We start from the raw sequence: 16,807 nt of genomic DNA on the forward strand, positions 1-16,807 counted from the left end.
AAAAAAAAAAAAAATAAAAAAAAAAAAAAAAAAAAAAAAAAAAAGGACATATGTTTGCTTCTGCCTTGGGGCACTAGTCACCTGGGACAACTTGTAACCAAAATTTCAATTTAGATTTTTTAAAGTCACAAAAGTAGTGTGAATCCTGGCCTTAAATCTGTGTGAGTATAGACTTTTGATGAGGAGTTATCCGAAGCAGACTTCTTTTTAGTTGTTCTGTTCACATCCAAGGATAAGATAATTTATCCTTATTGCCTCTTTCTGTGGGACAAATTTTGTACTCATTGGAAGAGTTGCCCTTCCAAGACCTTAGCTCTATTCAGGGGGCTTGATTCCAACCCTTTCTTGCTCAGACTCTACCCAAGATTTGTCTCCTCACCCTGTATGTGTGACCCTTTAAACTTCAGGCTATAGGTCATTAGGAATGATAGGTTATTAGGAATTAGCACTTATCCCACTAGATTTATCCTTCCTTCTTGTTTCTGGAATCAGAAGAATTTCCTTCCTTTTCACACCAGTTTAGCCATCCCATACAAAAATATGTTGTTACAGGCTTATTCAGATTTTTTAAGTGTGCTGTACCAATAAGATTTATCTGAACATCTAGTCAGCCATAATGCTAAAAATGAAAATTGAATTTCTTACTACATTAACTAAGACCTCTGAAACACTTAAAATAGTTGTAATAGCCATTATTTCTCGTTTGTCCCTAATACCACATCTTTGATATTTCACTATTTAATATGTTCAGTTAGGTTTTATTTAGTGGTCTTTATCATATTTAAGTAGTTTCCTCTTTCTATTTTACTTGAAATGGCTGTTGAAGTATATCAAATGTTATTTGATATCTACTGATACATTAATTCAGTTTTGCTCTTGAAATTTACATATGCACTCAACCACTTTCAAAAAGACTGATAATATATAAACAGAGAAAATTCAAGCTGTGAAAACTGTCTCCTCTCCATGGCAGTCCCAAGTTCCCTAGTCCCATTCCATAGAGACAGTTTATTATGACTATTACCAGAAATATTCAATGCATACACAAACATTGTATTGTACAATGTTTGTGTATGTGTCCCTTGACACACACACATAGTCATTCTCTACCATGCTTTTGTCTATGTAGTTAAGACATTTTAGAGAGCTTCTCTATTATTTATAAAGAAAAATAATAAAAAACTTTTATCTAACTTTTGAGTTTCTGAGATGAGAAAATGCCTCTTTCAGTTTAAGAATAGCAGCATATGGGCTGCGTCGGGCTGCAGGAGAAGATGGCGGTCTCCACAGGAGTTAAAGTTCCTCGTATTTTTCGCTTGTTGGAAGAACTTCAAGAAGGACAAAAAGGAGTAGGCGATGGTACGGTTAGCTGGGGCCTTGAAGATGATGAAGATATGACACTTACAAGGTGGACAGGCATGATTATTGGGCCACCAAGGACAAATTATGAAAATAGAATATATAGCCTGAAAGTAGAATGTGGACCTAAATACCCAGAAGCTCCTCCGTCAGTTAGATTTGTAACAAAAATTAATATGAATGGAATAAATAATTCCAGTGGGATGGTGGATGCCCGGAGCATACCAGTGTTAGCAAAATGGCAAAATTCATATAGCATTAAAGTTGTACTTCAAGAGCTAAGACATCTAATGATGCCCAAAGAAAATATGAAGCTTCCACAGCCACCAGAAGGACAAACACACAACAATTAATTTTAGTGGATCTCAAACTTGTCTTAAATCAACAACCTTTTACTCATGTTGATGTCTTGATTAAATATCACAATGAAAAATACCCACACATTAAGTAAAAGAATTCCAGCTGGTAAACATAACCTGGACATCGGTAAGAATATATTTAATACATGTACACCCATTATGTTTTCAGGTAACAGGAGGAAAAATGCAGCACAATTTTTTTTCTCTTGTTAAGGCACTGTCATTTAAACATAAACCTGGAGTACTCGAAATAGAATTCAGGTTTACAAGATGAAAGCATGTGGAGAGGTGTCAGATGGCAGTGGAAGCATGTGTGTTTCTAAAAAGTGAAAATCTCAAGAAAGAAAACAGAAATGGCATGCTTTACCCATCTTGCTTAGTGAAAGACAGCTGCAGTTGAAATTGTTTAAAAAGTAGCAAGTACAACAAATATTGTCACAGATGTGTTAATTTTTGAAGCGGTGTGGGTGCTGACTACTAGTAGTATCAAAAATATGTTCAGGATTGTTTTGATACCTGTATTTATAATAAAAAATGTTGGGGGGATTGATGAATTTCTGTTAAAAGCTGTTCTTGTGTGTTACAGGTAACAGACATGGTAAATATTTGTTTACAGTCTTTGTTTAACCATGCATTTAAGTGAAGTCAACAAAAAGGAAATAGGTGTATGGATATGTGATTTTGAGATTAAAGTTAGTCTTAAAATGTAAATAAAATGTGGAACGTGTCCTCAGAGACTGTGCCATTTCTATTATGTTGATGTAGTATATGTACAGTACCTTGCTAGGGAAGCAAAAATTGGAATTATGTAGCTTTTCCTGTATACACATTTTTATTTACTCTATTTTGTGTACTTCCAGTGAATTATAATTTGCAGACTATTTCAGAAAAGAAATTATCTAGTTTAATTTCTTCTTTGGACAAGAAGGAGTCCTAGGTATTATATTTTGACTTTGATTTCACCAGAAATAATATTATTAAAAAGATCTTTGCATTCTGGCAATTCTTTTAGGATTACAGGTTGCAAATTATCCAAATACATATTCCATTTTTTAAATCATAAAAAAAAAGAATAGCAGCATATATCAACAATCCTAAAATCAGACTATTATAGGAGGAGGATCTTCAAGCAGTGCTATTCAACAGAACTTTCTGCTATGACAGCAATGTTCATTTTTTAATTATCCAATATGGTAGCTACTAGCTACATTTGGCTATTGAGCACTTGATATCTAGCTGGTGTAACTGAGAAAATCAATGTTCCATTTTAATTGCTTTTAACAGCTGTATGTGGCTATTGGTTGCTGAACTGGGTAGTTCAGCCATAGAGGTTTTTAAAGCCACCTTCCTGACTTTACAGGAGAGTGACTGGAGTAGCAGAGGTATGTTTTAGTGGTGAAACCAAGATTGGAACTGAGCGCTCCTGTTTCTTCATTCCTGCTTCAATTTTAGCATAGCTGCCACTTCAGCCCAGCATTTTGGGGCATAGAAAAGTGACCCTCAAAGTAAACAAGATCAAACTCTTCAAGATGCACCTCCTCCTGGGGTTCAGGGAGTCATCCCATTCAACATCCACCACATAGAATCAATCAGCCTGGTTTACTCTGGCTACTCATTCCCTACATCTCTAGGTCCTCTTCAAGCTTTTCCCCATCCAAACTGTCACTCCTCTAGTTTGACACTATCCTTTTCTCATGAGATGCTCTGCTGGAGTTCCTTCCACTGTCTCTGAGCAACCCCCATACTGCTCCTATGTTATTTCCTAAAGTCCCATTTCTGATCGTGTTGTTTTGCTCATAAGCCATCACTAGTTGCCACTACCCAAACAATACAGTCTAAAACTCTTAGTTCACGGTCCTCTAATGTGAGCTTCATCTTCTTCCTTTATTTTATTTATTGTTTTGAGACACAGTCTCACTTTGTCTTCCAGGCCGGAGTGCAGTGGTGCGATCTCAGCTCACTGCAACCTCTGCCTCCTGGGCTCAAGTGATCCTCCTGCCTGAGTCACCTGAGTAGCTGGGATTACAGGTGCCCACCACCACGCCCCACTAATTTTTGTATTTTTAGTAGAAATGAGGTTTAATCGTGTTGGCCAGGCTGATCCTGAATTCCTGGCCTCAAGTGATCTGCCTGCCTCAGCCTCCTGAAGTGCTGGGATTACAGGCATGAGCCACCGCAACCAGCCTCTATTTATTTCATTTTTATTTTTATCTTTGAGACAGTTTCACTCTTGTTGCCCAGGCTGGAGTGCAATGGTGCGATTTTTGGCTCACTGCAATGTCTGCCTCCCGGGTTCAAGCGATTCTCCTGCCTCAGCCTCCCAAGTAGCTGGGATTACAGCTATGCACCACTATGCCTGGCTAATTTTGTATTTTTAGTAGCGATAAGGTTTCTCCATGTTAGGCAGGCTGGTCCTGAACTCCCGACCTCAGGTAATCCACCCACCTCGGCCTCCCAAAGTGCTGGGATTACAGGTGTGAGCCACAGTGCTGGGCCCTTTATTTTAAATAGACTTTTCATTTTAGAATGGTTTTTAGATTTATATAAAAGTTACAAACAGTACAGACAGTTCCTATGCACTCCGAACTCAGTTTCCTCTCCTACTATTAACATCTCACATTACTATGGTACATATGTTACAGCTATTTATGTATGACATTAGTACATGACTGTTAACTCCATATCTTATCTGGATTCACTAGGTTTTTTCTAATGCCCTTTTTCTGTTTCAGGAAACGGTCTAGGCAATACCACTTCTTTTCTTCATGTCTTCTTAGCCTCCTCTGTTCTGCGATGGTTTTTCATACTTTCCTTGTTTTTACCATGACCTTGACAATTTTGAGAAGTGATGGTGAGGACTGCTTGGTTGTTCCTACATTTTTCCCATGGGTAGGCTGGGGAGGAAGACCACAGAAGTGAAGCAACCTTTCATTACATCCTCCCCCTACCCTATCCCCACTTCCACACCCTAATCATGGGAAGCCAGTCACTAAAATCAGCCACTCGAGGATTGTGGAATTAATTGCCACCTTCTTTGAAGGGGTTGTATCTAGATAAAGTATTTGATATTCTATAAGGGAGAGTTATCTTTTTGTTCCCGTTTATTTGTTCAGTTATTTATTTTTATCAGTATCAATTTAAGGATATTTATATTAGACTTTGGATTATAATCCAATACTACTATTATTAATTTTCCCCCCAAATAATTCCAGTTTTGGCCACTGGGAGCTCCCTCAGGTTGGTTTTGGACATTTTCAATGTGTGGCTGCGTATATATATTTTTTCTTAGCACTTCTTTTTGGCACTGCAAGATGCTCTAGGCTCATCTACATTCCCTGCCCCAGGTCTAAAAGAAGGCATTTCTCCAAGAAGTCCTGGTTTATCCTGTTGGAAAATGGTGCTAAAAACCACAACCTGGGAGCTGGGTCTCATTTTCTTTGTTAGCCTCATATCCCAGTCACCCAACCCTGATGGTCACCTACCCACTGGCTCCTGGACGCTACAGCATTTTCCCTCCATTAGCACCAAAATTAACAGAGGCTTCCTGGAAACTCTTTTGTTGTCTTGGCTAAAGTGCCCTTTCTCCTTCCTTATATGTTTGAGATCTTTTTCTGTAAGGCCCCATTCAAAATGCCCCCCTCTGGCTGGGTGAGGTGGCTCATGCCTTTAATCCCAACACTTTGGGAGGCCAAGGTAGGTGAATCATTTGAGCCCAGTAGTTTGAGACCAGCTTGGGCAACATGGTGAAATCCCATCACTATAAAACATACAAAAATTAGTTGGGTGTGGTGGTGCACACCTGTGATCGCAGCTACCTGGGAGGCTGAGATGGGAAGATCTCCCGAGCCCGGGGAGGGCGACGCTGCAGTGAACTATGACTGTGCCACTGCACTCCAGCCTAGGCAACAGAGTGAGGCTCTATCTCAAAAAAAAAAAAAAAAAAAAAAGAAAAAGAAAAAAAAAAGGTAACAAAAATAAAACACCAAAATACCCCCTCTTCCCTGAAACCTTTCCCAAAACCTTTCCCAAACTCCTACTTGATCTCTTACAGACCTGTATACTACCAGGCTGAGTTTCCAGAACTCACAATTTTCAAAATGCCCCCTCTGGCTGGGTGAGGTGGCTCACACCTTTAATCCCAACAGAAGACAGCAATATGACACATTTACTTTTATATCCCTAAACTCAGCAGTTAGCATATAGCACACCAAATGGTTTTTGCCTAGTGGATATTATTATCAGACTAGATTACGATCAGTGTAAAATGCACCCTTTAGTGTCTATCACGGAAAAAGAAAACCACACACACAAAACAAAACAAAATAAAACCATCCTCCTGTAGAATTTTATTGCACAGGCAACCTTTTGGTCTCAAGCCTGAAGAATGATATCCTGTTTCAGTCACATGTTATTGTGAAAACCAGAAGGAAGAGCCCTGGAACCTTATGACTCTCATCCCTGAATGTAGGCCTTTTCTGTTCCCAGCACATGTACGTGTTCAAAGATAAGGATCAGTGAAATGAAACATACCATAAGGAAATTCACATAGACATCCCAAGCCAGGAAACCTCAATAAGAAACAGGCAGTGAAAACAAACAACCCCATCAAAAAGTGGGGAAAGGATATGAACAGACATTTCTCAAAAGAAGACATTCATACAGCCAACAGGCACATGAAAAAATGCTCATCATCACTCGCCATCAGAGAAATGCAAATCAAAACCACAATGAGATACCATCTCACACCAGTTAGAATGGCAATCATTAAAAAATCAGGAAACAACAGGTGTTGGAGAGGATGTGGAGAAATAGGAACACTTTTACACTGTTGGTGGGATTGTAAACTAGTTCAACCATTATGGAAAAGAGTATGGCAATTCCTCAAGGATCTAGAACTAGATGTACCATATGACCCAGCCATCCCACTACTGGGTATATACCCAAAGGATTGTGAATTATGCTACTACAAAGACACATGCACACGCATGTTTATTGCGGCACTATTCACAATAGCAAAGACTTGGAATCAACCCAAATGTCCATCAGTGACAGACTGGATTAAGAAAATGTGGCACATATACACCATGGAATACTATGCAGCCATAAAAAAGGATGAGTTTGCGTCCTTTGTAGAGACATGGATGCAGCTGGAAACCATCATTCTTAGCAAATTATCACAAGAAGAGAAAACCAAACACCGCATGTTCTCACTCATAGGTGGGAACTGAACAATGAGCTCACTTGGACTCGGGAAGGGGAACATCACACAATGGGGCCTATCATGGGGAGGGCGGAGGGGGGAGGGATTGCATTGGGGAGTTATACCTGATATAAATGATGAATTGATGGGTGCTGACGAGTTGATGGGTGCAGCACACCAACATGGCACATGTATACATATGTAACAAACCTGCACGTTATGCACATGTACCCTAGAACTTAAAGTATAATAATAAAAAAAAAAAAAAAAAAAAAGAAACAGGCAGTGGGCCACGTTCAAATGAAATGATGAATTACGTTGTGTAGGCATTGTCCTGGAATCGCTTATCCCATCTCTCACTCAGTCATACCTACTGCCTAAGTGTTGTGAATGTAAATATAACCAGGTGACCGTGGACATACCTGCATAACTGAGGCATTGGGTAATGTGTCCCAACTTGGGATGATTCTGTGACTTTCTTATTGATGCCATGGAGTAAGAGAATATTCTGGGAAACCTAAGGCTCTTTCCTCTATCAATCACCCTGGAAGGGGGTAATCCTGGACAAGAAATGAGGTGATTTTTTGGCTGGGGTAGGAAGGAACTTCCTCCTCATTCTGGGGTTGGGAAACCTTTGCTCTGAGGTTTGGAAAGGGCTGGGGCTGCTCCCGTCAGAGGACGAAGTGTATGTCATGAAGAAGCAGGCCAGCGTTGCCAGCGGCTAATATTTTCTTGGCAGCAATACCAATAGCGCAGAGAAGTGGCCAGTGTCCCCACAGCAGGGTAGCTGTCCCTGTGGTCTCTCTGGATGATGGCGACGCCCCTTCCCCAAGCTCCCTGGCCCACCTGCATTCATCTGCAGCTGCAGACAGCTCCTAGCACACTGATGGCCATCTCTGGCCTCTTCTTGTAACCATAGGAGCACAACCTGGAAGTTTTTATTTCCTGCACAGGCAACCCTCAACCACAGGGGGAAAGGAGCCATAGGATAAATGCCCTTGCTGCCTTGCATTGGGAAGGGTGATTCTGAGATGTGTTGTTACGTGGTTTCTCAGAGGGCCCAGCTATGAGCCCTGGTTGAAATAGGACTGCTGTTCTGATTAACATACTCATGTTTGGCACTTCTCTCTTCCCCTTTTACATGCCCTACTCAGTTATTTGTACATTTTAAGGTCACCTCCCATATAAGCTTCCTCCACCCATGTCCTTGTCTCAGCATCTGCTTTGGGAAAACCTAAACTAAGATCTGATGCCAGGGCAAGTGGCAGGGAATACAGGCAGCAATGGGGCAGCTGGGTTGGGCAGCTAAGAAAGAAGGACTAGGGAGAGGCTGTTCTGATAGAATCTACCAGAAATGCCTGGGGCCTCTAAGAAGGGTGATTTTCCTGCAAGGAAGGCAGACACTGCTGTGAGCAAGGAGCATGTGGCCACACAGAGGTGAGCCAGGTATGCTGTTGCTCCCCATTGAGCTCACAATTGGAGAACACCCAGCCAGTCCTTGCCAGCCAAGGTCACACGGAATCTCAAGGACGCTCACCTGTTCAGGCTTTCACCACAGCAATGAAACACATACAACCCTCTGTCAAGAGGTCCCTGCCTAATGTGGTTTGGCTGTTTCCTCACTCAGATCTCACTTTGAATCTTAATAATCCCCATGTATCAAGGATGGGGCCAGGTGGACATAACTGAATCATGGGGTAGTGAATAAGTCTCACAATATCTGATGGTTTTATAAATGGGAGTTCCCCTGCACAAGCTTTTTTGCCTGCCGACATGTAAGACATGACTTTGTTCTTCATTTGCCTTCAGCCATGATTGTGAGGCCTCACCAGCCACGTGGAACTCTGAGTCAATTAAACTGCTTTCCTTTTTTTTTTTTTTTTTTGAGATGGAGTCTTGCTCTGTCACCCAGGTTGGAGTGCAACGGTGCGATCTCAGCTAACTGCAACCTCTGCCTCCTGGGTTCAAGCGATTCTCCTGCCTCAGCCTCCCGAGTAGCTGGGATTACAGGTGCCTGCTACCATGCCTGGCTAATTTTTGTATTTTTAGTAGAGATGGGGGTTTCACCATGTTGGTCAGGCTGGTCTGGAATTCCTGACCTTGTGATCCGCCTGCCTCGGCCTCCCAAAGTGTTGGGATTACAGGCGTGAGCCACCGCACCCGGCCCGCTTTCCTTTTTAAATTACCCAGTCTCGGGTATGTCTTTATCAGCAGCATGAGAACAGACTAATACACTGCCACACCTTCTCACACACTTCTGCCTCTAGGTTCTGGGTCTTTGTTCCACAATGTAATCAACATGGCTTCCTGGATTCCATGTCCTTTTCTTTTTCTTTTTTTTTTTTGAGACAGTTTCGCTCTTGTTGCCCAGGGTGGAGTGCAATGGCATGATCTCGGCTCACTGCAACCTCTGCCTCCTGGGTTCAAGTGATTCTCCTGCCTCAGCCTCCCAAGTAGCATGCACCACCATGCCTGGCTAATTGTATTTAGAAGAGATGGGGTTTCACCGTGTTGGTCAGGCTGGTCTTAAACTCCTGACCTTAGGTGATCCACCCACCTCGGACTCCCAAAGTGCATGGATTACAGGTGTGAGCCACCATGCCTGGCCCCATATCCTTTTCTTGATGTCAGTGTGTGTGCTCCTGGGCTACCAGAGGCCCCTATGCCATTTCCATCATCTTCTAAGTGGTAGTGTTTCATAGTTACTTTACTAATCTCAAACTCAGACCCCTCCAGCTCGCTGCCCAACCAATTCAGTATTAAGGAAGCTCAAGCCCCAGTATGATTAGAAGCTGGATTTCTGGGAACAATCATGCCTGGTTAACACCACCATGTAAGGGTACTGTACCTAGGTACAGATGTTTGGTTATTTATGCTGCAGACAACAAGTTAAAAACATCCACTAATATGCCCAAATCTTGATATCTAAATTCCATTCTCCAATAAAATAAATCAGGGCTTGTTGGAAAAGTAATTGATTTCAGGACTGGAGTAAGAAAAATATAAGATGGTCTTGGAGTGTCTTATGATGTGAGAAACAAAGGAAATGATCAAAAAAAAAAAATATATATATATATATATAGGCAGCTTGTTGAAAGTGTCCAGGAGGCAACCTGAAAGAGCTCCCAATGGCCAAAGCTGGAAGCCAATGAGCAAAAAAGTGAACGATAAAGTAGTACTGGATTAAACCCAAAGTATAAAATAAATATGTCCACAGTGATATAAATAAATAGAAATGATAACTCTTCCTTTTAGAATTCCAGTTAATAAATGCAGAAGGAATACAGAGAAGAGACCATCTCTGCTAGAACACTACCATAATAATTGCAGCAGATGCATTCTAAATGGATGCTAAAACTAGAGGGAGAAGTTTAAGGAGAACAGGATATTTACACAGTCTCAAAGTATCTCTCCCCACATAAATTAAAAAGAGAAAAACAGTCACTTTATAATGAAGAAATCTGGCAGATACCACCTTGACAATGTGATCGACGTTAACAGGACCAGTGACAGGAAAAATAGCCAGAGGGGAACGTAAGGTCAGAGTACTCACTCGAAACTCTGCCTCCTTTATATACTCACAGAGTCATTAAAAAAAGAAAACAAACCAAAACATTCCCCCTAATCTCTGCTTTCAGACTGATCCCTCCCAGGAGCTCCTGATGCATATATATATATATTTTTTTACTACACACTGGCTCACTCCACCTGGTTATCCTACCTGTAGGCTTTGAATGTGTATGCCCTGCCTTAGACCTTTGAGATTAGGGTCTAAACTTAAGTTCACAAAAGAAGCATCACCTCCATAGTGAATCACCTTTTCAGCATGAAGGGTGAGATCTGAAATGATCTAATCTGCTTGTATATAATGCCTGATTCGGGTTGCACAGATGTGATGCTGGATGATTTTGTAACCATTCCTGGAGGCAAGATTCCTTCACGACCAGGTTCCATTACTCTGTGGCCATGTTCTACCTTGCTTGCTCTGAACAGCCTAGAATAGAACATTTTGGCAGTTTCAGATCCTGACTAGTTGTTTGCTGGAGGAGTTAAAAGCTGTAGTCACTGGGAGAGATGCGTAGTGAGGCTCCCGGCTTAGCCATGCATTCATGTGCCAAAGCTTTTTCATTTCCTCTCTGTATTCAGTTGCAGTTTATATGCCCTTAAATATTAACACACATTAATACTGATGTCTGAGAACCAAATCAGTTTAACTTCCTAGAAATTGCATTAGCCATTCATTCATTCATTCATTCATTCAATACACAGTTTTTTTTTTTGAGAGGGAGTCTTGGTCTGTCCCCCATGCTAGAGTGCAATGGCATGATCTAGGCTCTATGCAACCTCCACCTCCCAGGTTCAAGCAATTCTCCTGACTCAGCCTCCCAAGTAGCTGGGACTACAGGCACCTGCCACCACACCCGGCTACTTTTTGCATTTTTAGTAGAGACGGGGTTTCACCATGTTGGCCAGGCTGGTCTTGAACTCTTGACCTCAGGTAATCTGCCTGCCTAGGCCTCCCAACGTACGGGGATTACAGGCGTGAGCCACCGTGCCTGGCCTCAATATACATTAAGTGCTAGGCAACATGTGCTAGACAATCTGATGGTGCTGGAGAAGCCTGGATAAATATATAGGACATGGCTCGTGCCTTGGGGAAGCCTATGCACATTTACCTAAAGAGCCACAGATGACATGGAAAGTCTTATAATAAGGTATGTCTATATACTCACATGTATGTATATGGATATATGTGTGTACACATTTGTATATATCTACACACATATATGCATATATGTGCAAGTGTATATATAGTTCCTCAGAGAGAGATACATATATGTGTGTGTAGGGGGGGAACATAAAAAAACAGTATATGACTACCTTTTCTAAATGTGACTATAGGGCTAGGCGTGGTGGCTCCCTACTGTAATCCCAGTAAGTACCTTCAGGAGGCTGAGGCGGGTTGCTTGAGCCCAGGAGTTTGAGACCTGCTTGGGCAACATGGCAAAACCCCGTCTCCACAAAAAACACAAAAATTAGCTGGGCATGATGGTGCACGCCCTATAGTCCCAGCTACTCAGGAGGCTGAGGCAGGAGGGTCACTCGAACCCTGGAGGTCAAGGCTGCAATGAGCCAAGATCATGCCATTGCATTCCAGCCTGGGTGACAGCGAGAACCTGCCTCAAAAAAAAAAAAAAAAAAAAAAAAAAAAAAAAAAAGTGACAGTACTGTAAAGGCTGTAATAGGAAGGCACATTTGATTAATTCTAGAGATCAGAAGGATGAGCAATAATGGTTTGCCCCGGTGGGTAAAGGAGGAAGGCAGGCCTTAGAGGCAGAAGGACTAGTATGAGCAAAAGTATAGGCATGTTAATATGTGTGGCATATGTAAAAATGCAGCAATGGTACACATAAAAATAGTAAAACCAATGATGACATTTATCGAGCATCTGCTATGTGTCAGGCACTATCCTAAGCACTTTACACGTATTACCACATGGATGAGCCACATGTGTGGGAGTGGCCAGAGGTGAGGCCGAGGAGACAGCTGGGGGTCATCGGATGATGGAATGCTTTGAATGTTGTGACAAGGGGTTTGGACTTTGTCCAACAGGAGAGAGCCACTGAGAGTTATAAATAAGTACTGCAAGACTGGACTTGGGATTTTAAAAGTTTCCTCTGCTAGCTGCGTAGGGAATAGGTTGAAGGAGGTGGGATGGGAAGCAAAGAAGTGAGTCTGGAAGTTTTTTCAATAGTTCAGAGAAGTGAAAACGGCAGAGGATGTATTCAGGAGAGGTAGAAATGGGTCTTGCTGATCCCTGTATACATGGGGGCAGAGGGGGAACGGAGGGGATTCTATGAACTCAGAGGGGAAGAAACAGCTTTAGAAAAGTGGATGAATTCAGTCTAAGGTAGATTCAGGTAGAGGTGCCCAGAGGGCAGTGAAGGTTTGAAGTCTAGAATCTGAGGGGAAGGCTTGGGCCAGAGTTAGATTAGGAGCAGTGGAGGACACCTTAACTCCATTCAAACTGAAATTTGTCCTTTCAACACTAAGATTACCCCTAAATTCTCCTTTCTTTCCCCTTTGTCCTTACATTTTCACACGAACAGTTGCAAAGCGACCCAGGGAGGAACACACACATGCACAAGTCCACAGATGACAGAGGAACACATACATGCATCTGAAGGTGACAGAGGTCTAAAAATGCATACTCACGCCCATGCATGTAAATATACCTACAGAGGCCACACAGGAATGCTTTTCTGGAGAGAAGGAGGCGTGCTTTCTAGCTATTAATATATAGTGGGGTCTCTTCATCTAGCTGATGACCCTTGGCTGCTAGAAGGAGCAGGCCCACCTGGTCATGGAGACTCCCTATACAATTCATTCATGTAAAACATTGCAAGAGGACATCTAAAGCCTTCACTGAGCTGTTATTCCACGTTCCACACATTTGTAATCCATTTCCAGGTAAGCCACTGTAAACTGAGAATAACTCCTTCTAGCTACAAGTAGGTGATCCAACCACCTGCAGTTAAACACACATCCACTGCAGCACTGAACTCTCCTACCGAAAAGCTTCTGCAGGACTTGTCCATCATATAAATCTTCAGCCAGGTCTTTCACAATGATTCTTTCTCCAACCAACACATCATTAATCCAGTCAATTAATACCTACATAGAGAGAGAGAGGGAATGAGCAATGAAAAGAGTTACAGTTTATTTTCTTACAGACCAGCTTTCTTATCCTAAACAATTAAAATCTAAATGAACTTTAGATTTTAAGTTTCATTTTATTTGAGATGGGGTCTCACTATGTTGCCTAGGCTAGACTTAAACTCCTGGGCTCAAGTGATCTTCCTGCCTCAGCCACCTGTGTAGCTGAGACTATGTGAGTGTTCCATTGTGCCCTGCTTTGAACTTCAGATTTAAAAGCAGAAGAACTATCCACATGACCCAGTGTGTGCACAGGTAGCTGCAAGTGTGAGCCCTACTGGCCTTCTTAATTTTCAGATGTACATCCTGCTAGTGCTGGTGGCACCAGTGTCCTTGTTAATATCTATGTCCCCTATTATTCCTTACTCTAATGGCAAGCAACATTCACAGTGTATAGCCATGAAAAGGTGGTTCACACCGGTAACCCCAACACTTTGGGAGGTCGAGGCAGGCAGATCACTTGAGGTCAGGAGTTTGAGACCAGCCTGGCCAACATGGTGAAACCCCATCTCTACTAAAACTACAAAGATTAGTCAGGCATGGTGATAGGTGCCTGTAATCCCAGCTACTCGGGAGGCTGAGGTAGGAGAATTGCTTGAACAGGGAGGTCGAGGCTGTAGTAAGCCGAGATCGTGCCACTGCACTCCAGCCTGGGCAACAGAGTGAGACTCTACCAAAAAAAAAAAAGAGTTAAGTATACAGTGATGAGTTTTGGTCATTGTGCACAGTAGTTTAACCCCCACCACAACTGAGATACAGAACAGTTCCCTCCCCCATAGGATGCTTCCGTAGGCCCCTTTGTACTCAATCTTCCTCCCTGACCACAGGCCTGGGGGAACCACTACAGTTTTGACATTTCTCCAGTTTTTTATAAGTGGACATCATCCTTTGTGTTGGATGTCTTTGCCTTAGCGTGAATATGCTGCCTTTATAACACAGCAACAGCCAGACAGCACTGCCTTCCCTGGGTGGGCTGATGTTGGAGCCTGGAGGCTTTACAGGACATTGTTCCACTGTCCCAAGACAGGAAGATAGTAACTGTTAACACCTACTGTATACCAGGCACTGTACTGTATCCAGTACGGTAAGTCCCAGCCTCTGTCCTGGAGAGGCTTATGGGGGCAGAAAACCGGTCAACCAAAGGATTATAACATAAAGGGTTCAAATCCTAGGGTGGGAAGGACATGGTGCTATGAGAGAGTAGAGGAGAGGCCCCAACAGGCTGGGAGTGGGCAGGAGAGGTCAGGAATGAGGGGAGGCTTCCAGAAAGCCTTGTGTTTGAGGAGACTTTTTTTTTTTTTTTTGAGGTAGGGTCTTGCTATGTTGCCCAGGCTGGAGTGCAGTGGCTATTCACAGGTACAATCATAGTCCACTATAGCTTTGAACTTCTGTCCTCAAACCTTCATCTGAAAGTAGCTGGCACTACAGGTACATGCCACTGTGCCCAGCTCCTAAGGAGACTCCTTTTTTTTTTTTTTTTTTTTTTGAGGCGGAGTCTCGCTCTGTCGCCCGGACTGGAGTGCAGTGGCCGGATCTCAGCTCACTGCAAGCTCTGCCTCCTGGGTTTATGCCATTCTCCTGCCTCAGCCTCCGGAGTAGCTGGGACTACAGGCGCCCGCCACCTCGCCCGGCTAGTTTTTTTGTATTTTTAGTAGAGACGGGGTTTCACCGTGTTAGCCAGGATGGTCTCGATCTCCTGACCTCGTGATCCGCCCGTCTCGGCCTCCCAAAGTGCTGGGATTACAGGCTTGAGCCACCGCGCCCGGCCGAGACTCTTAAAAGAATACTAGGAGTTGACCAGAAAGAGTAGGATTTCAAGGTGGTCAAACCAGTCTAGATCTAGAAAATTGAACCTCCCTCTGGAAGTACGGAGGTAGCTATGAAGTGATCTGTGTGTTTGGTCAGCACTCCAGGGCTCATGTCTATGTGCATCTCCAATCCTCCACTCCCTCAAACAGGGCCCGAGTGCAGGTCTAGGTCTGGGAGATCAACACTGAAGACTGAACCATTTGGAGCCCATTCTGACCTTGTGCTTACCCTCAGGGGTCTCCTGAGCAAGTAGTAGCTTACCCATTCTAGCATGGTGAACGCCTTCTGATAGGAGCAAGCCCAGGGTTAGATCCTTTCCCCCTACCCTTGCCCATATAGGCCCAGCACCCCGGAGAGGTGCAGCAGCAGGCAGAGCCTGCACCTCAACTGTTCCATCTTCTTCCTGCACAGCAAGGCGAGGGCTTAGGGTCTCACTGGGCAGGGGCAGTCACCTGTGGGTGCAGCACAGACTGCATCAGGAAAGGCCAGATACCCAACATGCATAGCCCAACTGCCTATGGGGCTCTGGTTGTGATCCAGGGGAGTAAGAGGCTGCATGGCAGCCTAGCCAAGGCTGCCTCCTTTCTCTTGAACTCTGGGGTCAGGGCACAGACTCCCTTCAGCAGACAGAAGGGACATTTATACATCTCCTCTGAGATGACTGCCCTCAGTCCTCCAGTCCCTAGTGAGATGGCCCAACCCTCACGTGGGTTTGATTTTACTTCTGAATACTCCTGGCTGACTGAAATTCCTACCCATTCATCCACCCACCCTTCCTCCTCCTTCCTTTCCTCCATCCATCCTCCAATGTTTATTAAATACCTGCTATATGTGACATTCTGTGCTGGATCTTTAGGGTACAATGATAGAAAAAAAAGACAGTTTCTAACCCCAAGAGAAGTTCACCATTTAGTGAAAGAGACAGAGAAGTCTGCTATAATATTACGTGGAGACAACAACAGAACTAAGGACAGTGCCATAGCAGCTGCGGAGGGGCTGAGCCATGGCACTAGAGTTCAGAGCAAGCTTCCTGGAGCAAGTAGCTGTGCTGAGACTTTCAGATGAAGGGCATGAGAGGCAAGTCAGAGTGGACCGCATTAGCCAGGCTTTGGCGGTGGGGAGTTTTGGGAGCATGCATGGGCTGCTGGGAGGAGCAGTTCTGATATCCCTGTGTTGCCGGGTAGTGGTTGATCTGAGGTTGAAGAGGCAGCTAGAGCAAGGACGCTAGACACCACCTCTAGGAGTGGACTGCAACCTGAGGTGGACGGGAAACTCTGACAGATCTTGCACAGGGGAACCGCGTCTTCAGATTTGCATGGGGAATGAATCACTCTGACATCCAGTGCTTTTTTTTTTTTTTCTT

The 16,807-nt window shown here is 43.4% G+C and overlaps 2 protein-coding genes across 2 annotated transcripts in view; one reads left to right on the plus strand and one right to left on the minus strand.

The window, feature by feature from the left end:
• Positions 1–16,807, minus strand: part of PARVA (parvin alpha) — a 188,358-nt gene that overhangs the window by 51,840 nt on the left and 119,711 nt on the right. Inside the window, exon 5 of the mRNA XM_023230825.2 lies at positions 13,491–13,593. Within this exon, the coding sequence (XP_023086593.1) occupies positions 13,491–13,593 (103 nt within the window). The remainder of the gene's footprint in view (positions 1–13,490; positions 13,594–16,807) is intronic.
• On the plus strand, positions 1,275–1,712 carry LOC111555034 (ubiquitin-conjugating enzyme E2 variant 2-like). Its single transcript, XM_023230826.2, has 2 exons — positions 1,275–1,438; positions 1,565–1,712. The coding sequence occupies exons 1-2, from the start codon at positions 1,275–1,277 to the stop codon at positions 1,710–1,712; spliced, it is 312 nt and encodes a 103-aa protein (XP_023086594.2).

The sequence above is a fragment of the Piliocolobus tephrosceles genome, chromosome 13, assembly GCF_002776525.5.
Source record: "Piliocolobus tephrosceles isolate RC106 chromosome 13, ASM277652v3, whole genome shotgun sequence".
Taxonomy (NCBI): domain Eukaryota; kingdom Metazoa; phylum Chordata; class Mammalia; order Primates; family Cercopithecidae; genus Piliocolobus; species Piliocolobus tephrosceles.

Bases quoted from the DNA above. Each gene is read 5' to 3' on its own strand.
- LOC111555034 (XM_023230826.2), top strand. From the start codon at position 1,275: ATGGCGGTCTCCACAGGAGTTAAAGTTCCTCGTATTTTTCGCTTGTTG. The intron at 1,439-1,564 runs GACAAATTATGA...TTCCAGTGGGAT, and splicing joins ATGATTATTGGGCCACCAAG to GGTGGATGCCCGGAGCATAC.